General features: G+C 40.4%; 1 protein-coding gene across 9 annotated transcripts in view; it reads right to left on the bottom strand.

Annotated features, from left to right (window-relative positions):
• The window catches only part of mef2aa (myocyte enhancer factor 2aa), a 58,588-nt gene that overhangs the window by 3,820 nt on the left and 27,900 nt on the right, over positions 1–26,868 (bottom strand). The window contains exons 4-10 of one of the 9 annotated variants that reach the window (XM_071499908.1): positions 11,863–11,997; positions 10,248–10,470; positions 8,648–8,707; positions 3,563–3,747; positions 2,009–2,032; positions 279–408; positions 3–126 (exon numbers count right to left, since the gene is read on the bottom strand). In XM_071499908.1, the coding sequence (XP_071356009.1) occupies positions 3–126; positions 279–408; positions 2,009–2,032; positions 3,563–3,747; positions 8,648–8,707; positions 10,248–10,470; positions 11,863–11,997 (881 nt within the window). Of the gene's footprint in view, positions 1–2; positions 127–278; positions 409–2,008; positions 2,033–3,562; positions 3,748–8,647; positions 8,708–10,247; positions 10,471–11,862; positions 11,998–12,064; positions 12,197–26,868 lie in introns of all 9 variants that reach the window. The other 8 variants (XM_071499980.1, XM_071499917.1, XM_071499945.1 and 5 more) reach the window with 8 other exon arrangements.

Here is a 26,868-nt window from a genome sequence, read left to right on the forward strand (position 1 = left end):
ACACCAAAGAATTAAGAGCTGCCTGGCCCAGTTGATGCTGTTGCCATGCCGACATGGAGCCCAGTGAGAGCCCAGGAGAGCTGAAGCCCTGTAGGGAAGAGATCTCTGCGCTGCTCAGGGAGTACTCTGTAAAAACAAAACCAGCCACACACAGTGAGGACTCACTCACATTTCAGCTACAGCACTGAGAAAAGAGCAGGAACCGACAGCGTGTAGAACAAACAGTCACGGCTAAGGCGGTTGTTTTCAGTCTGAGGAGAGAGCAAGGCCAGACTCACCAGCAGGGTTGTAGGAGGTGGGCATGCCTGAGTATACCAGGCCCTGTGGGGGTAAGCTGGGGGTGGTGACAGACACGACTGGAGTGGCCAGTGGCTGGGTTGACTGGGAGCTGCTTAACCTCTGGGTGTTCTGCAAAACACACAAAGCAACAAAGAAAGTGAGCACAAGCCCAAAATAAAACACTCTAATAACGTCACACTCCAATACTAAATAATGTGTGTATTTGCTTATAATTTAAAACATTTAATTTAAAGCCTACATATTTTCTTTTATATATTGTGGTAATCAGGGATGAGTGTAATTGTAAGAGCTGCCACAAGGTGGTGGTATAGCTTTATGTCAGTCTATATTCTGATCTTTCTGATTCAATATTGACTGTATGTTTTGACAAAGATCCAAAAGAGAGAGAGAGAATAAAATTAACATATCAAAATATCAATAATTGATGTTGTGGTGTCTTACAGAATTTTTTAAATATTTACCCAAATACAGCTCACTATAAATATGTGTAAATATGTGTACTGAATGTATACAAAAAACTGAAGATATACTTGAGAATTTACTACATATCAAAAGTGGTCCGAATAGGCTCTAAAATAGCTAGATGGACTTCAGCAGTTTCAATAAATAATTCATTTATTCCATCAATTTAAAGCGCGTGACAAGTGACAGATGCAGTCAGTGCAGAAATCACAAAAACTGACATGCAACTATAGGCACAACAAATTATTAATCAGATTAATTTAAGTTTTACTTCTATAGTCATGGGAAAAAAAAGCTTTTATAACAATAGTGCAGGATTGAGAGAACTCAGAGTCTAGAGATCAGTTCTCTGATCAAATAAACAACTCTTAACTGAGAGTGAGCGAAAGGATAATATAAATGACACACTTCAATTCCTCGGGTGATGCACAGTAGAGCTCCAGTGTTTTATTAGTGCAGTGACTGGCATGCAGTCAACACACAACAACACAACACACCTACAGAGCTTGGTGTGATCATGCAGCAAAGTACGCTGTGAGCTACAAATGCACAAACTCCAGCTACACTCATCAAATGCTGAGAACAAAACCATAACAAATCCCCAGAATATAATGTAACAAGCATGTGTGCAGCTGCCACCAGTTACGTCTGAAGCAGAATTGCATCATAATCTACTTGATGGCTTCCTTGTATTGTTCCAACACTCTCCAGCCAGATGACTTCACCAAACCCAAGTATCTCACAGAATGATATCATTTAAGATGATGTCATCTTCTCTTCCTTGGAAAAAATATAAATGTCTTAGATTCTACTCAACACACAAGTTCTCAAACTGTTCAGATTGTGACTACAGTATAATAGTTTTAAAAAATTAAACATTGATTTGTGCTTGGCTGTCTCTCTCTCTCTCTCTCTCTCTCTCTCTCTCTCTCACTCACACATACACACACACACACACACACACACACACACACAAATACACACACACACACTACTGGTGGTATATGACTAACACTGACGTGTTGGGAATAGAGGAGCCAATTTAACAGGCTCAGGCAATTTTCACAGGCCAAACCCAAAACATGCAGTGACAAAACGTTTTTTTTTTTTTTTCCTTTAATTTATTATTGCTGGCAGTTCTGGGAGCCAATCTCCGCCTTGAGCACTACCTTTTAGTCTAGCATGTGTGATTACCGGAAGCATGTCCACATTTCAGCCATTTGCCCAAGCATTTGTCAAAACTTACCAAATCCATTTCCTCCTCCTCCGACTGCCCTCAACAGAAGAAAAGAAGAGAGGCAGAGTTACAGAAAAGAAGCAGAGCAACTGTAAATTGCTCTGGAAAATAGTGCCAGCTATCTAGATTCTACAGTAAAAGGGAAAAAGGGGAACATAAAAGTGTGGATGACTTTTGCAGTCATTGTAAAATCACACTCAGTTTGTGTCTATAGTCTGTTGTAATACTCAAAGGCCATTTTGTCCAAGCATAGCCGCCCAATTAACTTGTCTTTATTTAACATTCAAGTATGTGGCCACAATCTTCCAACAATATGTGGATGTGATGTTCTGAAACCACAGTGTGTTTATCTTGTAGAAGATGACAAAGAAGCAAATCCTAGACAAAAGCCAGTGAAGTCAGGAACTGGGAGCATGATAAGGCTGCAAAATTGTTCTGGATATTGACTCATGCTCACCTGATTGTGAACATGACATTGCAATCACCTCATATTAATCAGAAATTACAGATAAAGTTTCTCCATCAACATTTACTGCATACTACTATGCATTTCAAATCCTCTCTGTGCTGAAGGAAGAACCAGAAGCCCATCTTCCATCTTTCCTGTGCTGTGGGACATACTGCGACCAGACCAGGGCTGTCTTAATACCCACACTCAATCAATAGCGGCAGGAAGACACGACAAGGGCGACAAGATATTATCTGGCTCACACCCTGGGCCCCATGATTAAGTCTTCATCTACACTCTGTCACACTGAGATGTGATTAATTTAATACCATTATGTCCTAATGACAGGCTGTCTGCAGACCTGCCACAGCCCGCACCAAAATGCTTCCGTGGCTCAGACAGAACAGAACCGACCTCCCGCCCCTGCCTAACTGGTTTCAGACCTCTTGCAACGCAACCCGTCCTGCTCTACTGATTTCACATGCCGACACGGTGACACGCAGTGGTTTAAACACTGATCCAGGCTAGTCGAGGCTCGGAAAAGGAGGAGCACCCACAGTAACCTGAGGTTTATTTACCAAACACAATCATTTTCCTGGCGTGGCTCCTGTTGCTGACAACACCGGCAACACGCACAAGCATTTCTGGTCGGTGTCTGAAAATCCCCCAGTTACAGTGTTTTGATTTATGACCAGCAGAATCTAGTTTAGCCTCAGGTGTTCTCTGTGGTCAGAGCACTCTGCACCTTCATCATTAGAATTAGAGAAAGCCTCTCATTTAAAATGTGAATAACTGAGCAAGAGTTACGACACCTGGGCCGCAGATTGTTGAAGAACGCAGCCCAAGAGGAACGCTGCTCACATGAGGCCTGCACACTGTGAGAGAGCTCCATTTGGCAGATAAACGTAGTCCATGGTGAGGCGACAACCTCAGTAGCACAGCATGCTACACTGATGTGATAACATCAAAAATGTATGGAGGAAAAATCCCACAAAGCATTCAGCTATGAAAGTCTAGATAGAGACCCTAAACAATGCTCTACTCTGCCCTGCAGCAGAGACTTTAAGGTCCTTTAGTTGGTGGTACTTGTGTGCAGCAGTGTGCTCTGTACTCACCAGTGGGGGCATCATCCCTTTGCTCGATGGAGGGATAACAACCCTTAGGTCTGGCTTACGGCTTCCCATTCCCATGTTCCCTCCAGGGGGTGGTGGAGACTTGGTGGGCATGACTTTACCCAGGCCATTGCCGCTGGCTGTGCTGAGGAGGCCCGGAGAGCCCCTAGGGTTAACAAAACCATTCCCTGCAGAGGTGCAAAGCAACAGAAACACATCATCAAACCATGGACTGTGACTGACAACAATCTCAGTCATCAAGCAAACCCCTCACTCAGTGTTGTTTCCAGCTTGCTGCAGCACGCAGCGTTAAGTGTTTCCAACCCTCTGGGAAGTTTTAATAGACTTGGATAATTATCCTGCACATTTACAAAAATAAAATGTCCATTTCAAAATTGATGAGCCTTTTATTTTTATTGTAAATGATTACATCAAAGTCAGTTCTTTGTATCTTGGGATGAGGAGCAGTTCACTGACAAATGTACTGTGACTGCTTAAAAGAAATAGCTGAAGCCATTACAGTTGAATAAAAACAATAAAAACAAATACTTTTTTTTTTTTTTAACCCTAACTGTGCACACAAACAATAGCGAAGTGCTAGACTCTCCCCTCAACTTTCACACCTTGATATGCATGGCTATTAGTCATTTCCTTTTTTCAAAAAGCAAGTATGAGTCCCCACCAACTTATTCTAAGTCTCTGCACACCCACACCTACTAGACATAAAATTCATGAAAAGGATTGATATAATCATTGGCTATGAACAGATGTTAAGAAATTTTATTTTTATTTATATTGTTTTTTTCAGTAGCTCACAAATTTAAGAAATAAGTTATTCTTCTTGGTAGTTTGCAAATGAAAATAAATCATTTTGTAGCACCTGGTATTTTGGTAACCTGGTATGTTCTGTTTTGTTTTGTTTTGTTTTTAATACAGGTTTCAGAAGAAAACCTGTAGGAAGATTTAGTGTTCCTGGTTTTCTCAACCCACAGTACACATAGTGTACTTGAATTTTAAATTGAATTCACTTCATGTAAGTCTGAGTAAAAACTATACTTATACAACACACAATCAAAATGAAAAACAAAAAATATGTAGAAAACAAGGGGAAGAGCAAATGAATGCTATCTAACACTGTATCAACAGATCAGTAACACTTCAACAAGTTGCTGACTTCTCCATTGTGTTCAGTGTATCCCAGTGAAACACAAAGTGTGCACAACGAGTAGGCTCTTGCGTAGGAACATAATGGAACAATAGCCCCTCTGACTGCAGATAAGAACAGCAACAATTCACGGTCAAATAAACAGTAATGACACCTACAATAGTATCTCACAGCTGAATCAACAGTATATACAAACAGCTATCGCCATCAGCTCTGGCTTTGATCATACAAGACTTGGCTGCTGCAAGAAAACAGTGTTTACAGAATTAGCAGAGTAAATGTCCAAAGCCCTAAAAATAGCAAACCTGATTAAAAGTAGTGAAGATGTCATTCAGTGGGAATGATGTTAGTGCAAATGGAAGTTGATGTAAAGGAATGGGTTGCAGTGTGGCAATTTGGCAAATCAAGTGCTTTCTGATTACATTCAGTAAGCTGTGATATTTTTCATTGAGATTCTGTCTGAAACATAAATCTGTTGTTGACAAAAAAAAAAAAAAGACGAAAGAGGCATGTTGAAACAGACATTTCAACATGCCATAGGTACAAAAGCATAGGCGTAACAAATAACATTAATAATGGCTGCATTCAACTATGTGTTGTAGTAAGCCATACCATTGGCTAGCATGCACAGTACCAGAGCCCTGAAACTGGACAGCCTCAATATAATGCAAATATTATTTTCGTTATTAATTACACCTGCTTTTCTGCTATGATATTAAAATGTCTTGTGTGAAAAAGGCTTTAAGTTACTAATCAGCTAGTTTTTATTTCTGTCTCGTGTCATTTGGCCACATCAAGATCATCAACACATCTCATTGTAACACATATAGAAAACTAAAAGAAATACATTAAATATAACAATATATGTACTTCTACATAGCTTTAAGTTACATATGTTAGAATACAGAATTTAAATAAATTGTGCACTGAAAGCAAAGGCATGCACTAATCCTGAGGTTTATCCTGAAAGAGGCGACTGTTTCCTCATGTCCTTAGCTTTTTTCCAAGTAACTGGCTAACTTAGTGTAAATGTTTTATATGTCAATAGCCACCTCTCAAATGTCTTTGTGCACCTTCCACACATTAATGTTCTACCGGCTATTTGTAGTTATTCTATCAAATGCAGTTGTTTCTTCAGCCTACTTGCATTGCTAATTGTCCTTTATTGTGTTTTTTATAATAGTAATATATCCATTTACATTTCACTGGTGTCTATACCAACATACGCTGGGCTGAAGACAGCGTGACACACTGGACACTGTGCCAGTTCGTCACAAGGCAAAGAAAGAGAGACAGACAGTTGGTGCTGTCTTTATTGGCTAATTTAGACTTGGATTAACCCACCTGACTTGCATATCTTTGGAATGTGCCTCTGATTACGACTTCACATGTCTGAGGATGACTAAATCGCCACACTTCTTTCAAATAATTGCCAAGACGAGAACACATGTCCGAACAAATACTTAGCCCACAAAGTTAATTCTGAGCCAAGATAACAGCCACAGATTAAGACCCAGCCTTTCAGCAGGGACATTACAGTGGGCTTTTCTGATGTCTGCCCTCATTCTATATTCAGACTTCTCCAACAGATTGGTTGTGCCAATAAATCCTCTCTGGCTGAAAACTGTGCATGTTGAAAGCTGTTTGGTTTCTGTTCATTGTCCTGAATTATTAACACGGAATAAGGCATTACATAAGGCCTTGTGTTTACAACTGAAACATTCAGTTCTCATTTTAAGTTCAAGGAAAGAAAACACAGCGCCTTATTGTGCCCAACATCCCACGTGTGTCAGGTTCAGGCAAAAGAGAAAATGTCTCGATGAATGAGAGAGAAATAATGTGAATGTGAATCGAGGGCCTCAAAAAAGATATTCATTTTCTAATAGTAGATACCATGCACAGTCCTATTGTGTGTCTCAGAAAAATAAAATAAATTAGGTAGGATGTATAGAGGGTGATTTGTTAAGACTAAAGACTGACGGTAGCCAGGCAAATTATTGTATTTGCCCCTTACGCTTTTCCTTAAAACTTCAGACTGGCAAAAACCAGCAGACTGTTCAAATTATTGTTTTTTGTTTTTGTTTTTTTTTTTTATACAGCATTCATCACCATCCCCCAACTGTGAATACAGGTTTCACGTTCAATTAACTTTGGAATGAAGAAATCACAAACTACAATAAAAGAAAATGACTTTCTGAAAGTAAAATCTGCACCGACGCAAACTTGGCGCAGCTACAGTACTATTTATTCCATTGCCAGATGTGATCTGCTGAACATACAAAGACACTTCGTAATTGTGTTTCAAGAGCTAGCAATGCTCTAGTATTAATAAAGGGATGTGTACAGCTTGCAGACATATTGCATAACACAGAACACTCTCTTAAATCCTCCCTGTTCGCCACAACTTCCATTCTTAATGCTCACCAGTCAAGGACCGGAGCTTGTAATTAGGTGTAATTGTCTTGAGTTGTTGAGAGAAAAGATCTATTAAAGAACTGCACATAGAAGTAACGGCAGCTGTTGAGCCATTTTCTCAACCAGAAACTAGATGAGAACAACAATAGATGGCTTATTAGAGAGAACAGAAATTAGTTTGCTTGAAAAATCTTTATGGTAATGTTCACTGTGACATTAGCCTGCTTGCAATGTAGGCAGCCTTCACAATCAAGTACTAAACAACTAAATAATCCCTCTGAACAGCTGTTCATCACTCTTAACAGGGACCCAGAGGTTGCGAGGAACCTAAAAAGTGGTCCGTTTCCTCCTCTATTTGTCAGTATTTCACTGAACTTCGCTGCACATGCGCTCACTCTCCTCTCTGTGGTGACACCATCGAGCAGGAGAGAAGATGTCACACTGCACATCTTCCATCTGGCCACTTTGAAAGGCTTCTGCTGTGGTCATAGCTGCTACTTGTGAAAAATCAGAGCTATGTCAAGAATGGTCATCTGACAGCAGGCCTGGAGAGGTTTCTCCTCCCTGTAGTCTCTGCTCTTCTACACACTTGGTACAAACAACAGCTGCAGCATGCTCACACCGTGCCAAACACTGACGCCCCCCTGGCAGAGGAACCTAACTCTACCCTGACCCGGCACCACACCCAAAACTTAAAACTTTACCCGGCGCCCTCTTTCAAATGCTGATTGTAAACCAATCTGACGTGGTCGTCAAGGTTTCTAATCAATGCCTAATCAAATATCACCCTTGGTCTTCAGCTTGTTATCGTCACTGTGCCATACGGTTTCGTAACAACTTTATGCAATTTGTCGGAAATACTGTATGGAATACGGCAAGCTAAGTGACAAGGAAAGAGTTAAACTCCACCTGTCTCCGCCTCTCACACAGCACATTGCAGCCATGACAGGCTGTCCGGTCATTGTGTACCGAGGACTTAGTGGGATGTCATTGCCCGAATACCTACAGGGTTATGCTGGTCTAGGCATCTTACAGACCCTCTCCAGCCTTATAAGGGCTGCCAGGGTAGTGGAGGGGGGGAACAGATGCACCTGTCAATAGAGGGAAGGAAAAAGGAGGAGGGAGGGCAACATAGAGGTGACGAGTTTAAAGGAAACGCTGCGTTTATTTATCTGCCAAAGTCAGATGGACAGCTAATTACCTCACCTGGTTTCCCCTTTCAAGCACACACACGCCACACTGTGTGAATACTACTGAGCAGTCTCCCATCTCTCGAACATGCATTTAACAAAGCATATCCTACATTTCCTCTGTTGAGAGGAGCAACACATGAATTCCCTTTGCATGCAGTGAAAATATAGTCAGGCAAAAGCACTATCAGTCAATGATAGTGACAACTGTCTTGAACCAATCACAGATGGATACGCAACTATCCAGCTCGCGTGCTAAGCAGGAGGTCTATTGGGCAGAGCTACAGAGAGCTAATGAATCTCTCCGGGAGGACTTACCCGCTGGGCTGGAGCCCGCACCACTTGGCACTGAAAGGTCTGTGGTATCCAGCATGCCACCTAATGAGATGCACAGAGTGATATGATTAACCATCTGTATCCTTCTGCAAGCTAGTAGAGCATGTGATGGAGATGCCAGACCAGACATGAAAATGTCATGTAGCTCTATCTTCACTGCACACAAAAGGGAGGCATGTGCTCCTGCCAGTGTTCTCATGGTGGGGGAGTATTCACTATATATTACGGAGAGCAAACTCAACCATTCCACTATGAGGATGCACCTTCAACAAGCAATTATTCAATCTCTTTATTGTCTTATGAACACTCTGCCAAGCAAACACTTTCAAGAGATACACTTAAATCAAAGCAGACAATGCAAAACAACAACAGACACTTTCCAGTGCAAATTCAAGCAAGAGTAGTTATTGTGGAAAAACAACCATTAAGTAAACCCCCTGTGAAGGGGTAGGTGTCAACCAGTTCTGATGTGGTTAAATTTGAATGAGGCATTTCACACCTTGCTGCATGTACGTCTATCGTATGCAGTGCAGCTGAATCTTGCAAAAGCCATCTGGACTATCTGAGTCAGACCAGTCATACAAGTACTAGCGTAGACTGACATCATTTTTCCACAATGCTGAGACAGTAAAAGGTGTGTGGTGAACATTTCAGAGGGTGTGAAAAAAACACATATCACACAAATATACCATTCTTACATCCAATGTCATTTTGGAAAAACAACATTTTGTATTTGAGACGCAAAAAAAACAGCAAGGTGATTATCTTAAAGGAATTGGTTAACACCTTAGGTGGCCTGGCCAAGACCACACAATAAACACAACCAAAACAAACCAACAAATACAACCGGCAGACACTAGAAACAAGTGAACACAAGTGAAAATTTAAGAGCAATCACATCAACCCAGAGTACTAATTTCTCAATCCTTTAAACTTGACTTAAATTAACCCACAGTAATCAGCTCTGACAGTTTCAATTCTGATCTGGGGACCAACATTTGGAGACTAATGTGAGAGCGATGAGGAGATCAATACCAAACCTATGTCTATGTGCTTATTATGAAACTGGACACAAGAGAAGATGCCTGACTTAACATAAAAAGGGGAAAGCAAGGAGCGACAGCGAGCCTGGCTTTGTCCAGAGTTTAAAGAGACACCTACACCTCTAAAGTGGTGTGGTATTATGAGGGGTTACATACCATAATTCTTTCTAATTAAAAGTAGCATAGAATGTAACTTTATTGTATTCAACTTTCTTTTCTTGAAGAAGCAAGATAAATGAGTTAAAGAGTTGTAGTTGGTATTAGTTATTTTGTAAGTTTGTTTGTTTTTTCTTTGTTTGTTCTGGCATTGGAGACATCCAACTGTTTCCCTTTGTTTCTGGGCTTTATGATAAGCTAAGCTCATGACCCCCTGGGTGATCACCATCAGTTTTCATTAGAAAGCTGTCAGAATAATTAGAAAGATGCTGTAATCACAACAAATCTACAGAGAAGTGATTTAATCAGTTAACTGAAGTCCCAGGTCATCTTCATTGTCACTGACCAAATGACCAATGTTTTTTCCACTAATTTTCACTAACCTGCACTTCCTGCGCTGGTGGGCCTCTGGGGGCCTCCACTGGAGCCCACATTTCTGTGCAGAGAGGCCTGTGGAGGGGACAGCATCCCACTATCACTCAGAGAGGCTGTGGCTGTTGCCAGGGACTGACTGCCCAGTGTCCCTCCTGGCTGGTACATGGCATTAGGATTGGATACAGGCACTGCCACATGCATGGAGAAGTTCTGCTGGGGCAATGCTGTGGGCTAGATGAGGGAGACACACACAAAAACACTCAAAATCCAAGGTCTGATAATGAGTCTAATGGGTCAGTTGTTGTCATGGCATCATTAACAAAGAGCTATCCTTTAGGGCTGCTTTAATAAATTAATAAATTCATAGAATAGTCAGGCAGTGCAGACTAAAGAACTGCAAAAAAACAGGACATACTATGTATTTTAAGCTACGCAGTTGCTTTGTAACAAAGTTTTTTATTGAGTGACACCATACAACCATCAAAAAAGTTTATTGTCATTAACATCATAAATATAGAAAACACACATATCTTCAGTGCTACCACAGTGCACACAAAACACAGAAAACAAAAACCCAAAAACATGCATTCGGGTGGTCACTTGGCATTGCAGCAGTCAGCACTACAGACGTACTCGTGCCTTTTGAAACACCACTGTGTAATGTTATTCTCAGTATGACAGAGAAGGGTAGTGGGGATTCACAACTACAAAAATCGTGACTCACTTGCATTTACCTACAAAGTGCTGACTGTGCAAAGCGTAAGTGAGAATGATAGGTGGTAGTGAGAACGTTTCATCAAAGCATTATCCAGTGAGCCAGTCGGTTGTTATCATTAGTTTGTTAATGGCAAAGTGATGCTCTTCAAGTCAGGAACATAGAGAAAATGACTGCTTAGTAAGCACTATGTTCTTGCACATTTCCAATATTGTCACGCATGATAAGATCACAAAAGATTTGTGGTATTTTAGAGGGTGAGCCAGTGTGGTACTTGATGAAGGAGAGGGAAGATGCTAAATGACAGTGTAGTGCTTATGAGCTCTGAGAACACTTTGCGGCCGGAACTGTTCCGGAGTAAGAGATATTTTATGCTTGAATACGATGAGACAGGTAATAGAAAGATCTGAAAGGAAAATTGTGAACATTATATTTAAAAAAAATCTTTGTTTATTTGTTGAGTTATGGGATGAAAATCAGGTCTGAGGTGGAAACAACCCACCTCTAAATCACAGAACGTGCCGATTGTCACGGTAAACTCTCACAATACGTGAGTAAGTATTTCCTGTTCCTGATGTGTTTCAAAAGCAACTGTTGTTTTATTTATGATAACATCCCCACGACACTAGGGTTATAATCTTTCTCAAAAAGGATGCAACATTTCACCTGTTAATGAAATGTGATCTTATCAGGGTGTGCCAAAATATCAGCTGCAGAACAAATCAACATAAGGAACAAATGCACACCCAGTAAAGTGGGTATTAATCTTAAGCTCGAGTAGTTCCGAAAGAAGTTGACAGAAGTTCTGGGGTAGGGTAACAAAAAGAGGAAAAAGTTACATGAAAAAAAAGAGTGAAAATCCTTTGTGCCACAAAGCCAAGCAAAAACGGTGCATTTACAATACTTACGATTTTATGATTTCTCATCATATTATCAAACTCCTCATTAATTTTTTTATACTTTTCTTCTGTGTGAGGAGTGAGGACATATGAGGCATCAGGGTCCGGGCTATCACAACCTCTGTGTTCTTTCTTGTTTAGCGCCTGTAGTGAACATCAACATAAAGACAGGAATCAACACAAAATAGCAGGGGACAAAGGAAGTACTTACACCACAGCGCTTGTACATTAAATCACTCTCTTCGTTTAGTTTGCCGAAATGGTCGTCCATGAGGGGGCTGTGCCCAAAACAGTCATCAGGATCAGGACTAGCACAGTCATTATGGCCTTTGTTTCTCAATTTCTGAAATGAAATTGCACAGTTGAAAAGAAACAGTATACAAGATGTGGCTCTGTTTTGTTGCTGCTTGTTAACTATACATTTCTATCTGAAATCTATTGCTGTTGTCCTTTTTATTAATGTTTGTCCTTCATATTTTTTATTTCGTTACAGTAAAACATGAAGAGGTGCTACAGCAACACTGGGCTAAACTATAGTTCAATACAAGGCTCTGAAACAAGGGGAAACTGAAATGTCACTCCATATCCTTTTACCCTTCAGAAGTGTTCGGAGAAACAAAATATTGTCCTCCTCCCTTTTCCTCTCTTTCTCTCTCCTCCTCGAACCCCCTCCCTGCGTCTGTCCCTCTCTGTTCTTCCTTCCCTCTTGCTGCAAGTGTGTGTTTGCATTTTTCATTATATTTCAGTTATCATAAGCTACCCAGCTGGAAGAAACCCCTACATAAGAAGATTCTACAGCAGAGCACTTTAGTTTGTCCCAGACTATAATTCAGTATGGTTGTCACTCATGGGATCTTATCAAAGTTAATGCATGTGGGGAATAAAATGGATTATCAAATGTGGTCAAAATGCCTATTTGAGCATGAAATTGAGCAATTATTGTAAAAGCAAAGAGCTCATAAGTACATAGGGTGGTGTGTTGTGGTGTTATAAAGAGACTATTCTAACTTCAGGGGGGAAAAAAACACATGTCATACAACTAAACAAATAAATGCAGCACTGTGCTCTTTCGCTCACTTTCAAACAGGCTGTTCTCTGCTCCTCATTACAGCTCTGAATAGCGGTGTTAACAAGACTTGCTGACAGCATGTGACAGCTTGTGATATCAAGGCAGTGTACATCAAAACATGATTTATGTGTGGCTCTCAAGGTTTCTCTATCAGGCCGCTGCAGGTCCACAGCAGCGCCCTGCCCTGTCTGTGGGCTGCCTCGGAGGCCTCATGTCTACAGGAAGGTCGCTGACTCCTGTGGATGTAGGGGTCAGAGTGTGAGCCAGGGGAGAGTTAGCTACACACACTAATGAGACCTTACTCTCTGTTTCTGGTCTTCATCACCCAACAAAGTGGAAAATGTGTGTGTGTGTGTGTGTGTGTGTGTGTGTGTGTGTGTGTGTGTGTGTGCATGTGAGAGAGAGAGAGAGAGAGAAACAGAAACTGTAAGAGTAGGAGTGTGTGCGGTGCAAATGTGCAATGTCTGTGTGTTGGGTGTGGATGTGTGTGACTTTTGTGTGTGTGTGTGTGTGTGTGTGTGTGGCAAGGGGGGGGTCGCAGGGTATTTCTACAGCTGCTACATCCTCCCTGACAGTGGTGTGACAGTACGTTTAGGTCTGTGCAGACAATGTGGCTAACCCAGCGCTGCTCACCACAACCTCAGTGTAAGTCACATTTCCTAAAACCTGTGCCATGGCTTTATGAGGCTCCTGCATATCACATCATTGCTCATTAAAACCAGGCACTGCTAAGTCCCTCACTGCTCACTCCATCTCCATGCATTCGTGTGCACACAAACTTGTGATGGATGTACTGCACAAATTTGGATGCTAAAACAATGTAAATCTGCATTGTGCAAACAGAAATGTGACACTGTGCACAGCTGAGACACAAAGAAGGAAGTTCAGAAAAGCACCCACATTTTGTCAAACATAAGTGTCTACAATGCCCAGAGGACAGCGACAGAGAGAGAGAGAGAGAGAGAGAAGTCTTCTGGATAATGAATGGCCAGCATTGTACCACAGACGCATTACTGTTTGGTGTGGTACAGAGCAGTGGCATTCTTCTCATTCTAAGAAAACGCCTTGCTGGTTCATTTCCTGTTTACTGAACGAACCCTCTTTAGTTAGGGTCCTGAAAGGCCTGTGTTTACTGGGGTTAAACTATGCACTTTCTCCACCAGTGAGCCAAAGATCTGATCTCAACCTGCAAATTTAAGTTCCAACCTGCTCATTACGTGAATTTCTTGGTCAGAGTGGTCAGGCACGGCTGTGCGAGATGGGCAGGGCTGCTCTACTTTCACAACAAGCCTGGCCAGCCTTCAGTACGCCGCACCCACTGGCTCAAGCCATTTAGGGACGGGTTGCAGCAGCACGGTGGGTGAGCAGGAACCAGATAGCGGTGGGCAATAGCAGGCAGCACTCAGATCTATTCCATGATATATAACAGGAATCATATATTATCTTCAAAAAGATGCACTAAAGCTGCGATGCAAGGTGCTGTGTATGCGTGACATTTGGTGTGCAAGAGTTAATCACTTCTGTGGAGTTCTAATGTATATAACACCGAAGGCCTGGAAAAGCACGGCTGTAATTCTCTCTTAAATGGCTTGGCATGTTTTGGGTGTCCCACAGACGCTGCCCACAGCTCCCAGTAAATGGATCACTAAATCAGCACATGGCCAAACAGGTGTCCCTCTTCCAAACACCTGTCAAGACCTGGCTCCCCATGCTGGCCAATCAAAGGCAGCCGCGCAGAGACATGGCCGTAGAAGGGACCACATGTAGCCCTGAAGGCCACCTGACCCCAGCTCAACTTTGCTCTTATATGTCGATGTAGCAGACCACTCCAGAGACTACAGTGTTCTGACCTAGAAAAGGGGAAACTTACGGGACAATCAGCTTGCAAGAAAAAAAGAAAAAACAACTTCTTTTTGAATTATGAATAGTTTGATACAAGCTGTTTCAAAATGTCCCTCAAATGTTGAATCAAGCAGTGGGGTTTGAGTTTTGGAGAGTTAAGTTGGCTGGACATGAATATAGCTGAGGTTGGGATTTTCAGTAGCATTTCTGGAGGAAGATATGGGCTGTTTGTTGCGGGAGGTGGGCTGCAGAGAGTATAGACAAGGGAACTTGTGTAATCTATTCACAGGGCCCTGAGAGGCTCACTAAGATGAGTGGGACCAAGGCCAGCTGCTATTTTCTCACAGCAGTCCAAACCTGTATTGATAGAAATTTGGCTCTTCAAATAAAAATGAGACTCTGTGCAGCTGACGTCAATCCAAATGCACACTATTGTCTGTTTTAGATCTCAGTTTGCTTGTGTGATACTTCTTCTCTAAAAGAAACATTTTCCATTGCGGGAGGCTTTGAAGCTTCCTTGTCCTGAAGGAAACATCTATCTGTCATCTCCACCTGAGCCCTGACTACTAACCTCGCTGTAACCATGGGGAGCATTCAGCACAGTAATTGCCTCTCGCTGTTTGCAGTGTATGTTCAGAGCAGAGGGCCACAGTGCAGCAAAAGACAACCTTGCATACCACTTTGATTTGATATCGGTGTGATTTCTTTTTTCAATGTAATTCTGCACACCCGAAGAACTACTATTAAGTGATATGAACAGTTTTTAGACAGCGCATCATTTTATATCATTCCTACATTATGCTCAAGTCAACTCAGGACCACAGATTTACATTTAAGCACTATATTCACATTTTTATTTCAAAATTGACACTAACACCATTGAATGGATTAAAAATAAAACTCCAACCATTGCATAAGCCACCTACATAACCTGTTCCTTGAGAAGTACTTTCAGTGAAATGGGCCCAAGCAATTTACTCTGCTGCTGTGAGTCTTCGAAAACCATTTCACTCTGATGTTCTCCCTCTCTTGTGTCAAGAGAGCTTTCTGCATTTAACTTATTCATGTACTGTACAGTACTGTACGTGAATAGAAGGCAGGGTGGAAGGAGAAAGATAGTAGTTAGGTATAAAAGCTGAAGTTCAAAATTGTGGGGGAGATGGCTGAAAGGAAGGCATGAAGAGGCTGTTTCTATGGTCTCCTCCATTGTGCCTGAATCACAGCAAAAGGCTATACTTACAGCAGCTTTCGCTATTGGCAGAGCACCACCTGACCTATGACTGGTGCACCACAACTTAGATTACATGCCCCTCGGCAGCAAGACAGTTTGTAGCGTAATGGCAATACAGCAGGAAATTACACAAAATGCTCCAAAAGTGGAGTAGATCATGAATGTTTAATGCATGTTGTGTTTGTTCCACTCTTCCCTAAAGTACACACATGCTATATTTTAATCGGTTGTTGTGAAGTGGCCTCCCCTCACCTCATTTCAGCCGGTTGTCCCAGCCTCTCACCCTGCACTGCTGTGAATTAGCCCTTGTGCCCACCACTACACTAAGCAAGGTGGCGTGCTAATCCTCATGACATCACTATTGTGTCCAGGCCGTTCCATCTAATGTGCTTATCAAAGGGCTTCTTTGAGTGTGAACGCACTAAGAAATCAGCATGGGGAGGCGGCTGATAGGAGGGCTTTTATCTGCTGAGGAATATTTCTGCTCTTATATAACATCTTAAGAGACTTTCACTACCATCATGTTCCCTTTCCCCTGTGGTGCTGTGGTCTTCACTTGAGGGGAATAAAAGCCTCTTTTTGTTGGTCTTTAGGCACTGTATGCCATGGCCCATGCAACACTGGGTTACTGTAATATAGGAAGCCTTTTTCTCTCTCCTTTTCCCACCACATATTGTGAGTTGGGAGTGAGGGGCTATTAGATAAGGAGACCTCTGTAATTCCCAGACATATCTTGTTTAATCTCATGACCATTACACATTACTGAGTGGACTGATATCAGGATATGAGGCTGGATTCATGTCCTTCCTTTGGCTCACTCCATTGTCTAGTTACTCGGTGGACAGGAAGCTTAGCAGGAGGGGGCGAGCTCTCAGCTTGACCGTCTGCATTTTATTCTTATATTGTTGTCTTGCAGCTGCTAGAAAAACAATATACATAGTGAGATTCAATTCAATTGTCACTGACATCACAGTGACAATGGACAGACCACAGAGGAGTAAGGTCTCAGAGTTAGTGGGCCATTAATCCAAAGTGAGTCATGCTCACTAAATCTAAAGCAGCCATAGATACATATGAGACCAATTCATCATTTTCATCATCATCTTGAATATGGCAAATGATTACCTGCATTTGACTGACTAGATTGCCAATTAAATATAGCCCATCCATTTTACTGAATAAGAGGCAATTGCAAGTTCAGTGAGCAGTCCCTTCAGAGCTTTCTGCTCTGAGACTGTGGTGAATGACTGATGTGACAAAGCTATTAGCTGCCACAGTCAGAGAACAGTCTCAATCAGTGGACTGCATATTTTCAGTATAGACAAGAGGGAATTAAACTACAAATTGAGGATAAAGGCAAACCAATGTCATCATTATCTACAGATTGAAAAGAATGAGAACACGCTCTCTGTTCCCACTCCACATAAAGAAAAGGTGGCACAGATTAAAAAATGATCAGAAGAAATTACAATCACGACAAACACATTAACATACGGATTATTGAAAATCTTTCGGACCGTTTTTACCCCCGCTCTCTCTGTCTCACTCTCCCTCTCTCTGGTCATTGAGTGGATCATTAGCTGTCAGGGCCCTTGAAACCATACCCCCAACCCTGAACTCCCATTCCTGCTCGCCTCTAAAATATTCATAAGGACAATTAGGAGTTCCGATAAGGCGAGTACGGAGGGCTGGGGGGCGTGCGGCAGAGAGGGCAGGATGTGCCAGCAGGACGTCTGTTCTGCAACACTCTATACCCAGACCACAGACCTGTCCTCATCAATCTGAGACACAGCAGCCTCCCTCTTTGCCCCCAGTCAGGCCTGGTGGCCAGGAGAAGGTGGCACAGTGCCAGCTTACCCCAAGTCTCCCCTGCCACCCCCCCATCCCCACCACTCCCAGCAGGCTTTGCTCTGTCCTCGCCCCTGGGCAGGAGGGGTTGGCCGCACAGCATGCACAGTGGGAGGAGGGAGGCACGAGGGCAAACTGATTGTTGCACGAGCTAACTCACAGAAGCCACTGTGCACGAAGGCAAGGTCTCATTTCAGCCGTTCAGCCTGCAAGGTCACTGAATAACACAGAGGGTGGACTCATGGCTTGTGGTTCTAATGATTTGGGGGGTCCAACATAACTGGTATCAGTGTTGCTCTGTAACTAGATCAAACCAAATTAGGTCAGCTCATTGTTTGACCCATTTCATGTGGTTCATGCCACAGTTTATGACAGGTACTAGGTTTGAGAAAGACACATGATGCATTGTTACCAGGTATATGCCATCCAACACATCTTATCTCATCATCACTTTTGTTAATATCAATTTAATTAGAGTTAGAGTTAATTAGATCAATATGTCACCCAGAGAAGTGTATTTAGTTAAGTATTCTATTATATTACTTTTGTGATATAGCCTGTGATTCTTCTAAGTCAATCCTGTTCATTAGTCATGAATATAAAGTAAAACTGAGCACAAATGACTTACAGGAATAATGCAAATAAAGAAAGCTGTATCTACTATATCCCAGAATTTAAGGAATATTTGAAAACTGTATAACTGGCATGTTGTCGACAAGAGGGAAATATGTTGAGGTTCAAGTTCAAGAAGGTAACGGATGCAATACACGTATCAACCAATTTGACAGTTAGATTACAACACTGCTCAGCAACACAACATATAACAAGCACAAAATATCAAAACAATGAAAAATATTAAATCATTTTAATTGGACAACTTAGACAATGTTTAAAGTGTGTAAACGTCAATTAGTTGGTAAACTATAAACAAAAGACTGAGCACAGACTCGAGAGCTTAAATCAGCTTTTTTTTCTGAGACGAGTTATATATCTGTTATCTTCTTTTCTGTGGAAGCTGAAGAAAAAAAACTCTGAATTGACTATGGCCTATTTGTGTCTTGTTTACTGAAATGTTAAGACATGTTGGCTTTAACGATAGGTACAAGGCGAAAGTTGGTAGTGTTAGTAGATTCTCAAACAAACTTAACCATTGCCATCTAAGCACTGGTTCCAAGAAACTCTGCAAAAATTTGATATTTTACGAAAATGATAGGAAACCAACAACATTTCAATAGGATTAGAAAAAAAAAGTGTTTATTTAAATTTATTTAAAACAATTTGTCATTCAGTTAAAAAAAAGCTCTTTCTCTTTTCTTCTGTATGGTGAATAAACTGATTTTGAGATATAACATATCTAATTTTAGACAATGGAGTATTAACTCATCAGTGTCACTGGAAACTAATGTTTAGAAGAAGGCACCATGGCCTGTGGTCTTTTGTTGCTGTGTCTCCTTTTATTATATGCTCTCTGAGAGACCCTCAGTTTGAAATGAGACATATGCAACGTAGTTGAGAGGGTGGAAAAAAGCTCTGACGTCAATGAAGCACGGCATGTGCCAAAAGCAAAAATCTCTTAGCAGTTACCTGGTAACAAGCATCACACACCGGAGAGCAGAGACATAATAAAGCAATGAGATGTAATACATGATGGATTTAAAATGCACAGAAAACCAGTACTTGTGTATGAAAAGTCTCGTCTTGCCACAGTGACTGAAGCAGTATTAATGGTTCTGTTGCAAGCAACATGCTGGGTTTCAAAGTGCCTCTTTTTATAGGACAAGGACTCCTTTTCCTCTGGGCTTTTAGTGAAAAAGGGTCACCAGTCCTCTTTTGTAGTTTTCTGAGTGTAATGAAACAGTTGTGGTAATGTTCATGTGAGTATAGGACAGACTATTCTGTAATATGTGTCCTCTGCAATGGGACGGATACAGTACAAAGTAACTGTTACCTGATGGCAGAGTATTCGCCTTTGATTTTCAAATGGTGAAAACCTAGTTTCATTACTGGAATCAAACTGACAGTAAACAGAAGTATCCCTGCTCTTTATATGATTTTGTCCTGTTTAACTTAGGTGGGTGGGTGAATATTTCCAATTTATTTATACATTCAAGCATCTGAATGCATTATTGAAAACACCCCTTCAATACCAAACAACTTATAGTAATGTTTTAGGTTTTACCTCGTTATTTAGTGTCTCTCTACTCTGCAAATAAGACTCACAGTGGCTTACTATGTAACCGAAACATCATGCTATAACTGTAAGTTGCATTATCAGAGATATTGCTGTGGCTAAGACAGATAATCCGTCCCTCTGTTTTCACTATAGCATTTGTTGAGTTCTTATTTATTTTTATCTTGTCCTAGTGCACTAGTCTGAAAATAGATGCCGGTGCTGTATGAAGAGCCAGTGTGTTTGTTTTGACTAGCAACACAACTTCACCCTGGAGCTGACCTGGCCTGAAACCCAGGCCCAAAGGTTAAGTGCCGGCTCTCAGGTATACAAAGCACTCCAAGCGCACAGGAAATAGGAAGTCGCTCGTCTTCACAACACAGTGTGTTTATCTGGACAACAAACAAAGAGGTGGTAATAGGATTTCGGAAATATAAATTAATACTACACATGTTGTTCCTTTACCATCCTCTCTGGAGACAACAGGTTGACTGACAGGCTTTGTACTTATGTGGCAACACACACAAGATACTTAAGAGGAAACATATTCCTCATTGCAAAGCAGTACCACAGATAACGTGCATATCCATTGGTTAAAAAAATAAAGTTCCAAAATATAATATCGTCATACTTAAGGTAATCTGCAGTACTGCGAGTGACCTACAGTCAAAATAAAAATATAGAAAATCATTTTAATATCACTCCAATAAATCACAGAAGCCCAAAAGTGCACATACTGTTTTTTCTGTAATATTAAAAATGGCCTGGCAGAAAATTTCACATATATTGAAAAGCAGTGGAAAATCAACATCAACCCAATAAGTCTATGTCAATAGCAATGACATTTGGTTTAGCTTAAAAGGGATATCTCATCACTGCAGCTCTATGGTGAAATACCAAAAAGGAGAATAGTAATATGATGATGGCTCAGTCAGGGAGGACGCTACTTGTGAAGAGCTGCAGGTGAATTGAAAGTGTTCTAGAGACCTGACAATAAAGTCACTGAACCTATATATCTGTTTAATGAAAACTTTTGAACTACCTGGATTTTTCCTACATGCTCCATGATGCAGATCCTCAAAGGAGAAAAGGCCAAATTTTTATTTGATTTGCCATTTTTAACTTAATTTAAAGGAAATTTGGTAAATATTAAAAGATTTTTAATCAGATATTTGATCTTTTTTTTTTTTTTAAATCTGGTCTGAATCCTGATTTTGTTGTTATATTTAGACTGCTGCTCTCCCTTTCCAAACCATTGTAAGTAGACCAGCAAATGATAGATAATGATGTAGATAATTATATACAAACACTGCACAATTTGTCCAGTCAGACAATAAGAAATCATGGATATTTCCAACTACAATAATGACTTGTCACAAGCATTATCTAGCCGACATACAAAATGTTTAATTAACTTGCTATACTACTTTTCTCCAAATGACTGTTCACTTGTTTTTAGAAAGAAAAAAGAACAAATAAAACACTGAGAACACAAGCAGGTTTCTCTGAAGACCTGAACCACTGCTCTACAATCTGGCTTCAATTCACCACCTCACCATCTGTGTCGCCAATTTCCCCTGTCTCCAAAATGTTCGTACGCATGGGTCAGAGTTTCCGTACAGGTACACACTTGAGGGCTTCTTCAAGTTCGTTTTTTTATAGATGCCTCTTTCAGTTCCAAATGAGGCTCCAGGGCAGTGCAACAGATTTACATCCTAAACCTCAAAACTAAAGTTTTTTACAGTTATTCTGTCAACATATAGACAAATAGTTTAGTTTTTGCCTCTGGACATCAATGTAAAGTAAGGTGGCCCCCAAAACAGGTAGTGAGCTTGGTCTTTCCAGAGAAAAATGTTCTGCTGCAAAGAAACTGATGTCGTTCATGTTTCTGGCTACAGCTACGTCAGTTTCCTCAGAATAAACAGATAGCAGAAAATAGCATTAGAAGCACACAACAGCCGAGTGTCTGCACAAATGGATCCAGGACAAAAGATCGTCAGAAATACACAAAACCGCATTAAGACTACCAACTTTCACTGGTCTTATATAACAATAATTATCCAGTGTACAGCTCAAACTCAACAACTATAATACGAGTGAATTCCTATACCCATCCAGCCAATGTTATTTAATATGAGACATATAATAGTTAAACTTTCATGTAATTGAATTAAAACAAAACACATTTTTTTAAAAAAACCCAATAAAAGCAAGAAAAAAGCAGATGGACTGCTATGCCACTTAATGTGTAATAAATTATGCTGTTCAACTAATGTAGTGTAAAGTGTACTAGTTTAAATCATCTTCAACCATATAACTTTAAATATGCTGTCAGTCATACTGTGTATTCGGCCTCTTTACTACAAATTATGAATACCTTACATTACTTTTATCTTTAGTTTTGCGAATGTCTATTAATTTCAATTTGGGGTGATAACCAATATACAGATAACTGCTTAATGTAATTTCTAAAAAACAGATCAACTCAGATTAACTTACTAACATAACTTGTTTGAAATGTAATGTGCATGATACATGGCAAATGAGCTTCAATGCAAAATGACTGTTTATGTTCTTTTAAGAAGGCAGAGCAACTGATATATAATTATGTCAACAACTCAATGAATTTTCATTTTTATGCTGCCTATTAATAGTTACTGTGACTTTTTATCTGTTAACTCGAACACCAGAATAATGTTTTTTTGTTCCATTACCTCTACACTGCAACTATCATACAGATGATTTGTAATTTTTTTATGAATCCTATTAATTAATTAGCCTGATAGCTAATGTTTTCTGTAAGTTGCATTTCTCTGTGTCCCAGCCAGAGCCTCATTTGAGCTTCCTTTTATGTTTTTGTGGCACAATTAAAAATACGCACTCAGGAAAAATCTGCTTTTGGTACTCAGAGTATGTCTCACTAGTGCGCTTTGATATTCAAGGATTTGTGCTTTCTGTTAAAACCAACACAAACAAGCTGCACAGCACAATATCCTCGACAGACTTCAGAGTTGAAAAAGTACTGATCTACTAGATATTTGCATGGCTGAAGCTCATCTCTCAGAGGGATTTTTAATCAGAGATTCAGCTGATGGAGGATCAGACACAGATTTCAAATGCAAATTGTGTTTTTGCTCACGTAAAGTTGATGTATATTAGCCATATAACATTTCAAAAAGTGAAGAGTGTCTTTAAATGGAGTAATACTTGTGTTTCTGTGTTTTGATCTGAGTAATATCCGCTTCTGATCTCTAACCTGCCCTTTTTTAATGTTCAAAGATAAAACGGCCACTTTTTCAATTGTGCTTATCACTGTCTAATTTTAAGAAATGTGTGTTGAAGTGAGAGGCCTCTTTGTGTAAAATGAAATTTCACTATTCTTTTAGTATAATCAAATAAAGGATCGGCTTTAGTGAGTGAAGGTTTAGGACATTTTTCTGTGCATTTTTTTCTTTTTTTTTTTTTTCTCATGCTCTTTCATCTTTCTTCCCACCCCATTCCCCTGCCTCCATTTCCAGTGAGCCACCAGCAGGAGGATAATTGATCAATCATGCTAATTGAAGAGTCTGGACAGCTAGCCCACCATAGCAGATGTGCCAATTTGCATTCATTAAGATAGAAATGAGTCTTAATCACTGCTCAGCCTTTGATTGACAACATAAACATCCCCTGTCTGAAACTCCTGGTGCCCATTCAGCCCTGAGCTTTTTAAGTGATTTATTTCATAAATGGCAATAAAATTATTTTCTCTTTGAGCTGTACGTCACTGAAAATGCACTTCTGATGCGCAGCAGCTTAATGCATTGATTGTCTCCATCAGTAAAAAATAAAAAAGACACAGAATATGGGACACAATGACAAATCGAACCCTTAGGTGTGTATGTAGCTTTTGTCACTGTAAAATCTGCAAAGTGCAGGGTGAACTTCACGAACAAAACAGGAAAAAAGGTGCGATTCAGTTGATAACACAGGGATCGACATTCAGTAATGGTCAAAATTTACATAGCTTATTGAATGATTAATACAACTCCACTGATCGAAAAAGCTGATAGTAATCATGAAATAAAATTACCTGATAATTTTATGCTCATTTCCTCTTACTGTAGTGGTCTTGTGAGAGGGCGACTGTTCACTCATAAATAGATGGAAGAATTGTCTGCTTTCCCTGAGTCACAGTAACAATGGCCACCCCTCTTTATAATGAGGAAGATAAGCAGAATTTCCCTATGAATGATATCAGGTTGTTTACGCTCACAAAATCATCAGGGTAAAGGACATAAAAAGAGCAGTGAAACGTCAATCCTTTGCATATGGCGCAGTCCAGTTATTTACAGTTATGAAGCACTGGTATTTGACTAAAATCACTCAAATTGGGTTAAAGCCTATTCACAATCCTGATTTTACAAGATTACAGCTAAGTGTTGGTTTAATGTTGATTCCATGTGCCTGAAAAACCTGATTAATCCTAATCTGTATTATATATCTTAATTGTGTTGAATTGCTCAAAGAGAGGACACACAAATGCCAAGTGATGCCTGTGAAGTTACTATCTGATTTCAAGGTTTCTTCTGGAGACACAGGGCTCTTTCTGTGTGCAGGAGAACAGTGTGAGGTTATAGTGGAGCATAAGCAAAATCTCATTAGCTCCACGAGCAGAGAGGGGAGGAAGAGTAAATATTATTAGATTAATCTAATGACTAACAGCAGCATTTTCATTTGTGGCATAAACAGAATTCGATAGGAAGCACGATAGAAACAACGCCATGAAACTTTCAGTCATGAATACTCTTGGTTGGTTCACAATAACACAACCTTATTAAATACTACATTTATTTGCTCAGCTAAATTAGGATTCCATAGATACAGCAAATGTGAACTTTAAAACACCTATTTTTTACTATGAGTGGGAGCTTTTTTATTTCAGTTGGAAATGCAGATGTTGCTGGTTCTAATACACCAGTTAAACAAGAGTAAGTACTGTGATGATTTACTATATAATTTAAGAGAGCAACACATTCATTTTATTAATTGAAAAAGAACAGATATAAATAAATAAAAAAATACACCTTAATTTTGTTTAGAAATATTTAAAAATTAAGAAACACAGACAGATGAATGCATAAAAGGAGAGATTTCATACATCAGTTCACCTGTCGCCTGGAGCGTTGGTAAGGTTAAGACCATCAACACACGCGGACACACACAAACACACACACACACCAACACACACGCTGAAGAAAAATCTGAGCCTACTGCTCTGCTTTGGACTGCGAGCCAAGTTTGAGACAAAGTCCATAGCCCTCCACTGGGTTATCAAACTGTGGCCCAGGCATGCATCCATCTGTGGAAAACATGGAGACTGTTCTCCCACACTGCACAGCTCAGCCTTTATCTACAGATGGTACTACTGAGCAGGAATGTGACCTTTGATTTGGTTTCTCACACGGAACGAGCTTCCACACTGAAAAGTGGGATAGGGTTTTTTGGGCCTCTCAAACTGGAGAGATGAGCACATGATTGTTTGCATGGCAAAGATTGGTTTAACACAATTTAAAAATTTAGATAAGTGTCCAGTGTAAGTGTCCTCATGTGAGGCGCATTTCACCAGATAAATGGGGGAGGGGTGGATTCTTCCCATCATTACAAATGCATCAGCTCCTCTGTGGAGTGCACAAGGATCTGTGCGGATGGAAAAGTGCTCACCGACAGAGGTAGCCAGCAAAACAGTTGAGATTAGGCTTTCTCTTAAAATATGATCAAATGGTAGTTTCCACAGTTTATCAACCACCTCCGACACTGGCTCTCAAGTGAATAGAGGGGTTATCTGGTGATGCTGTGAAGTGGACTGGGTAGGTTACTTCTGCTCTGCTTCTTCACTTCTGAACCTTGTCCACATAGCCAGCAGGCAGAGGGGGATTTGTGCATAGCTGCAAAGATGCTGGCCGAGTGAGCAGGGACAACAGTGGCTTGTTGTCGCCCTTTGTGCAGAGGGGCAGCTTCCTTGAGAGTAGCCAGAAGGGCTAAGTGGGAGATCAGCATGGGACAACATTATGCACAATGTACATTGCAATTATAACACCATGCTGTCAATATAAATATATATTGGAAGACCGCAGATACAGAATATGTGATATAAGGGCCTATGGGAAACAATCCAGCTGATAGGCAGTGAACTACCCCATTGTGTTTCTGGGTTTGGAGTGTTGTTGTGTTTGCAGCAAAGTCTTGTTTAAAATAAGACAGCTTCCAGAGTCACGGCAAAAACAAATTTGTGGTCACTGTTACGTAAGTAAGGAATGTATCCATGTATTTTTTATGCAGGTGAGCCCCTGCTCTGCTCTGAGGGCCCCTGATGGAGGAGTGACTGCATGAGTCTACTGAATGCCAAAGCACTCTCTGCAGCTCTGCCAAGCAGGTAATTCACAAGCAGCAGCAGCATGAATAAAAGATAATGGGCCACAGCTGACTCCTTTATGCTGCATGTAATTTCAATCTAGGATTCTTGAAATTTTTCAATCTCACCCCTTAATGTCTCTTATTTGAGAAGCTGTAATAAAAATGCTACATGTTGTTGAGGAAAGGTTGCAGTAAAAACACCGGAGTATTGTAATGCAGCTGTCTGCATTGTCTAGCAAAAAAAAAAACAACCTATTTGTGCAGGATTTTAAATAATAGCAATGAAAATAAATGAGCAACTTCTAGATATTATCAATTTTTCATAATTAACATGCATTGTATGTGCTACCTGCCTCTTAAATCAGATCTTGAATAAGCTGAGAAACCACACATGTGCCACTGAAAGATGTTTGGAACAGAATGTATCCCTAATCGTTCTCATTTACTTTGGCTTTTACA

This window comes from Trachinotus anak, unplaced genomic scaffold (assembly GCF_046630095.1).
Source record: "Trachinotus anak isolate AG129_WGS33_773 ecotype Australia unplaced genomic scaffold, CSIRO_AGI_Tana_v1 ptg000002l, whole genome shotgun sequence".
NCBI lineage: Eukaryota > Metazoa > Chordata > Actinopteri > Carangiformes > Carangidae > Trachinotus > Trachinotus anak.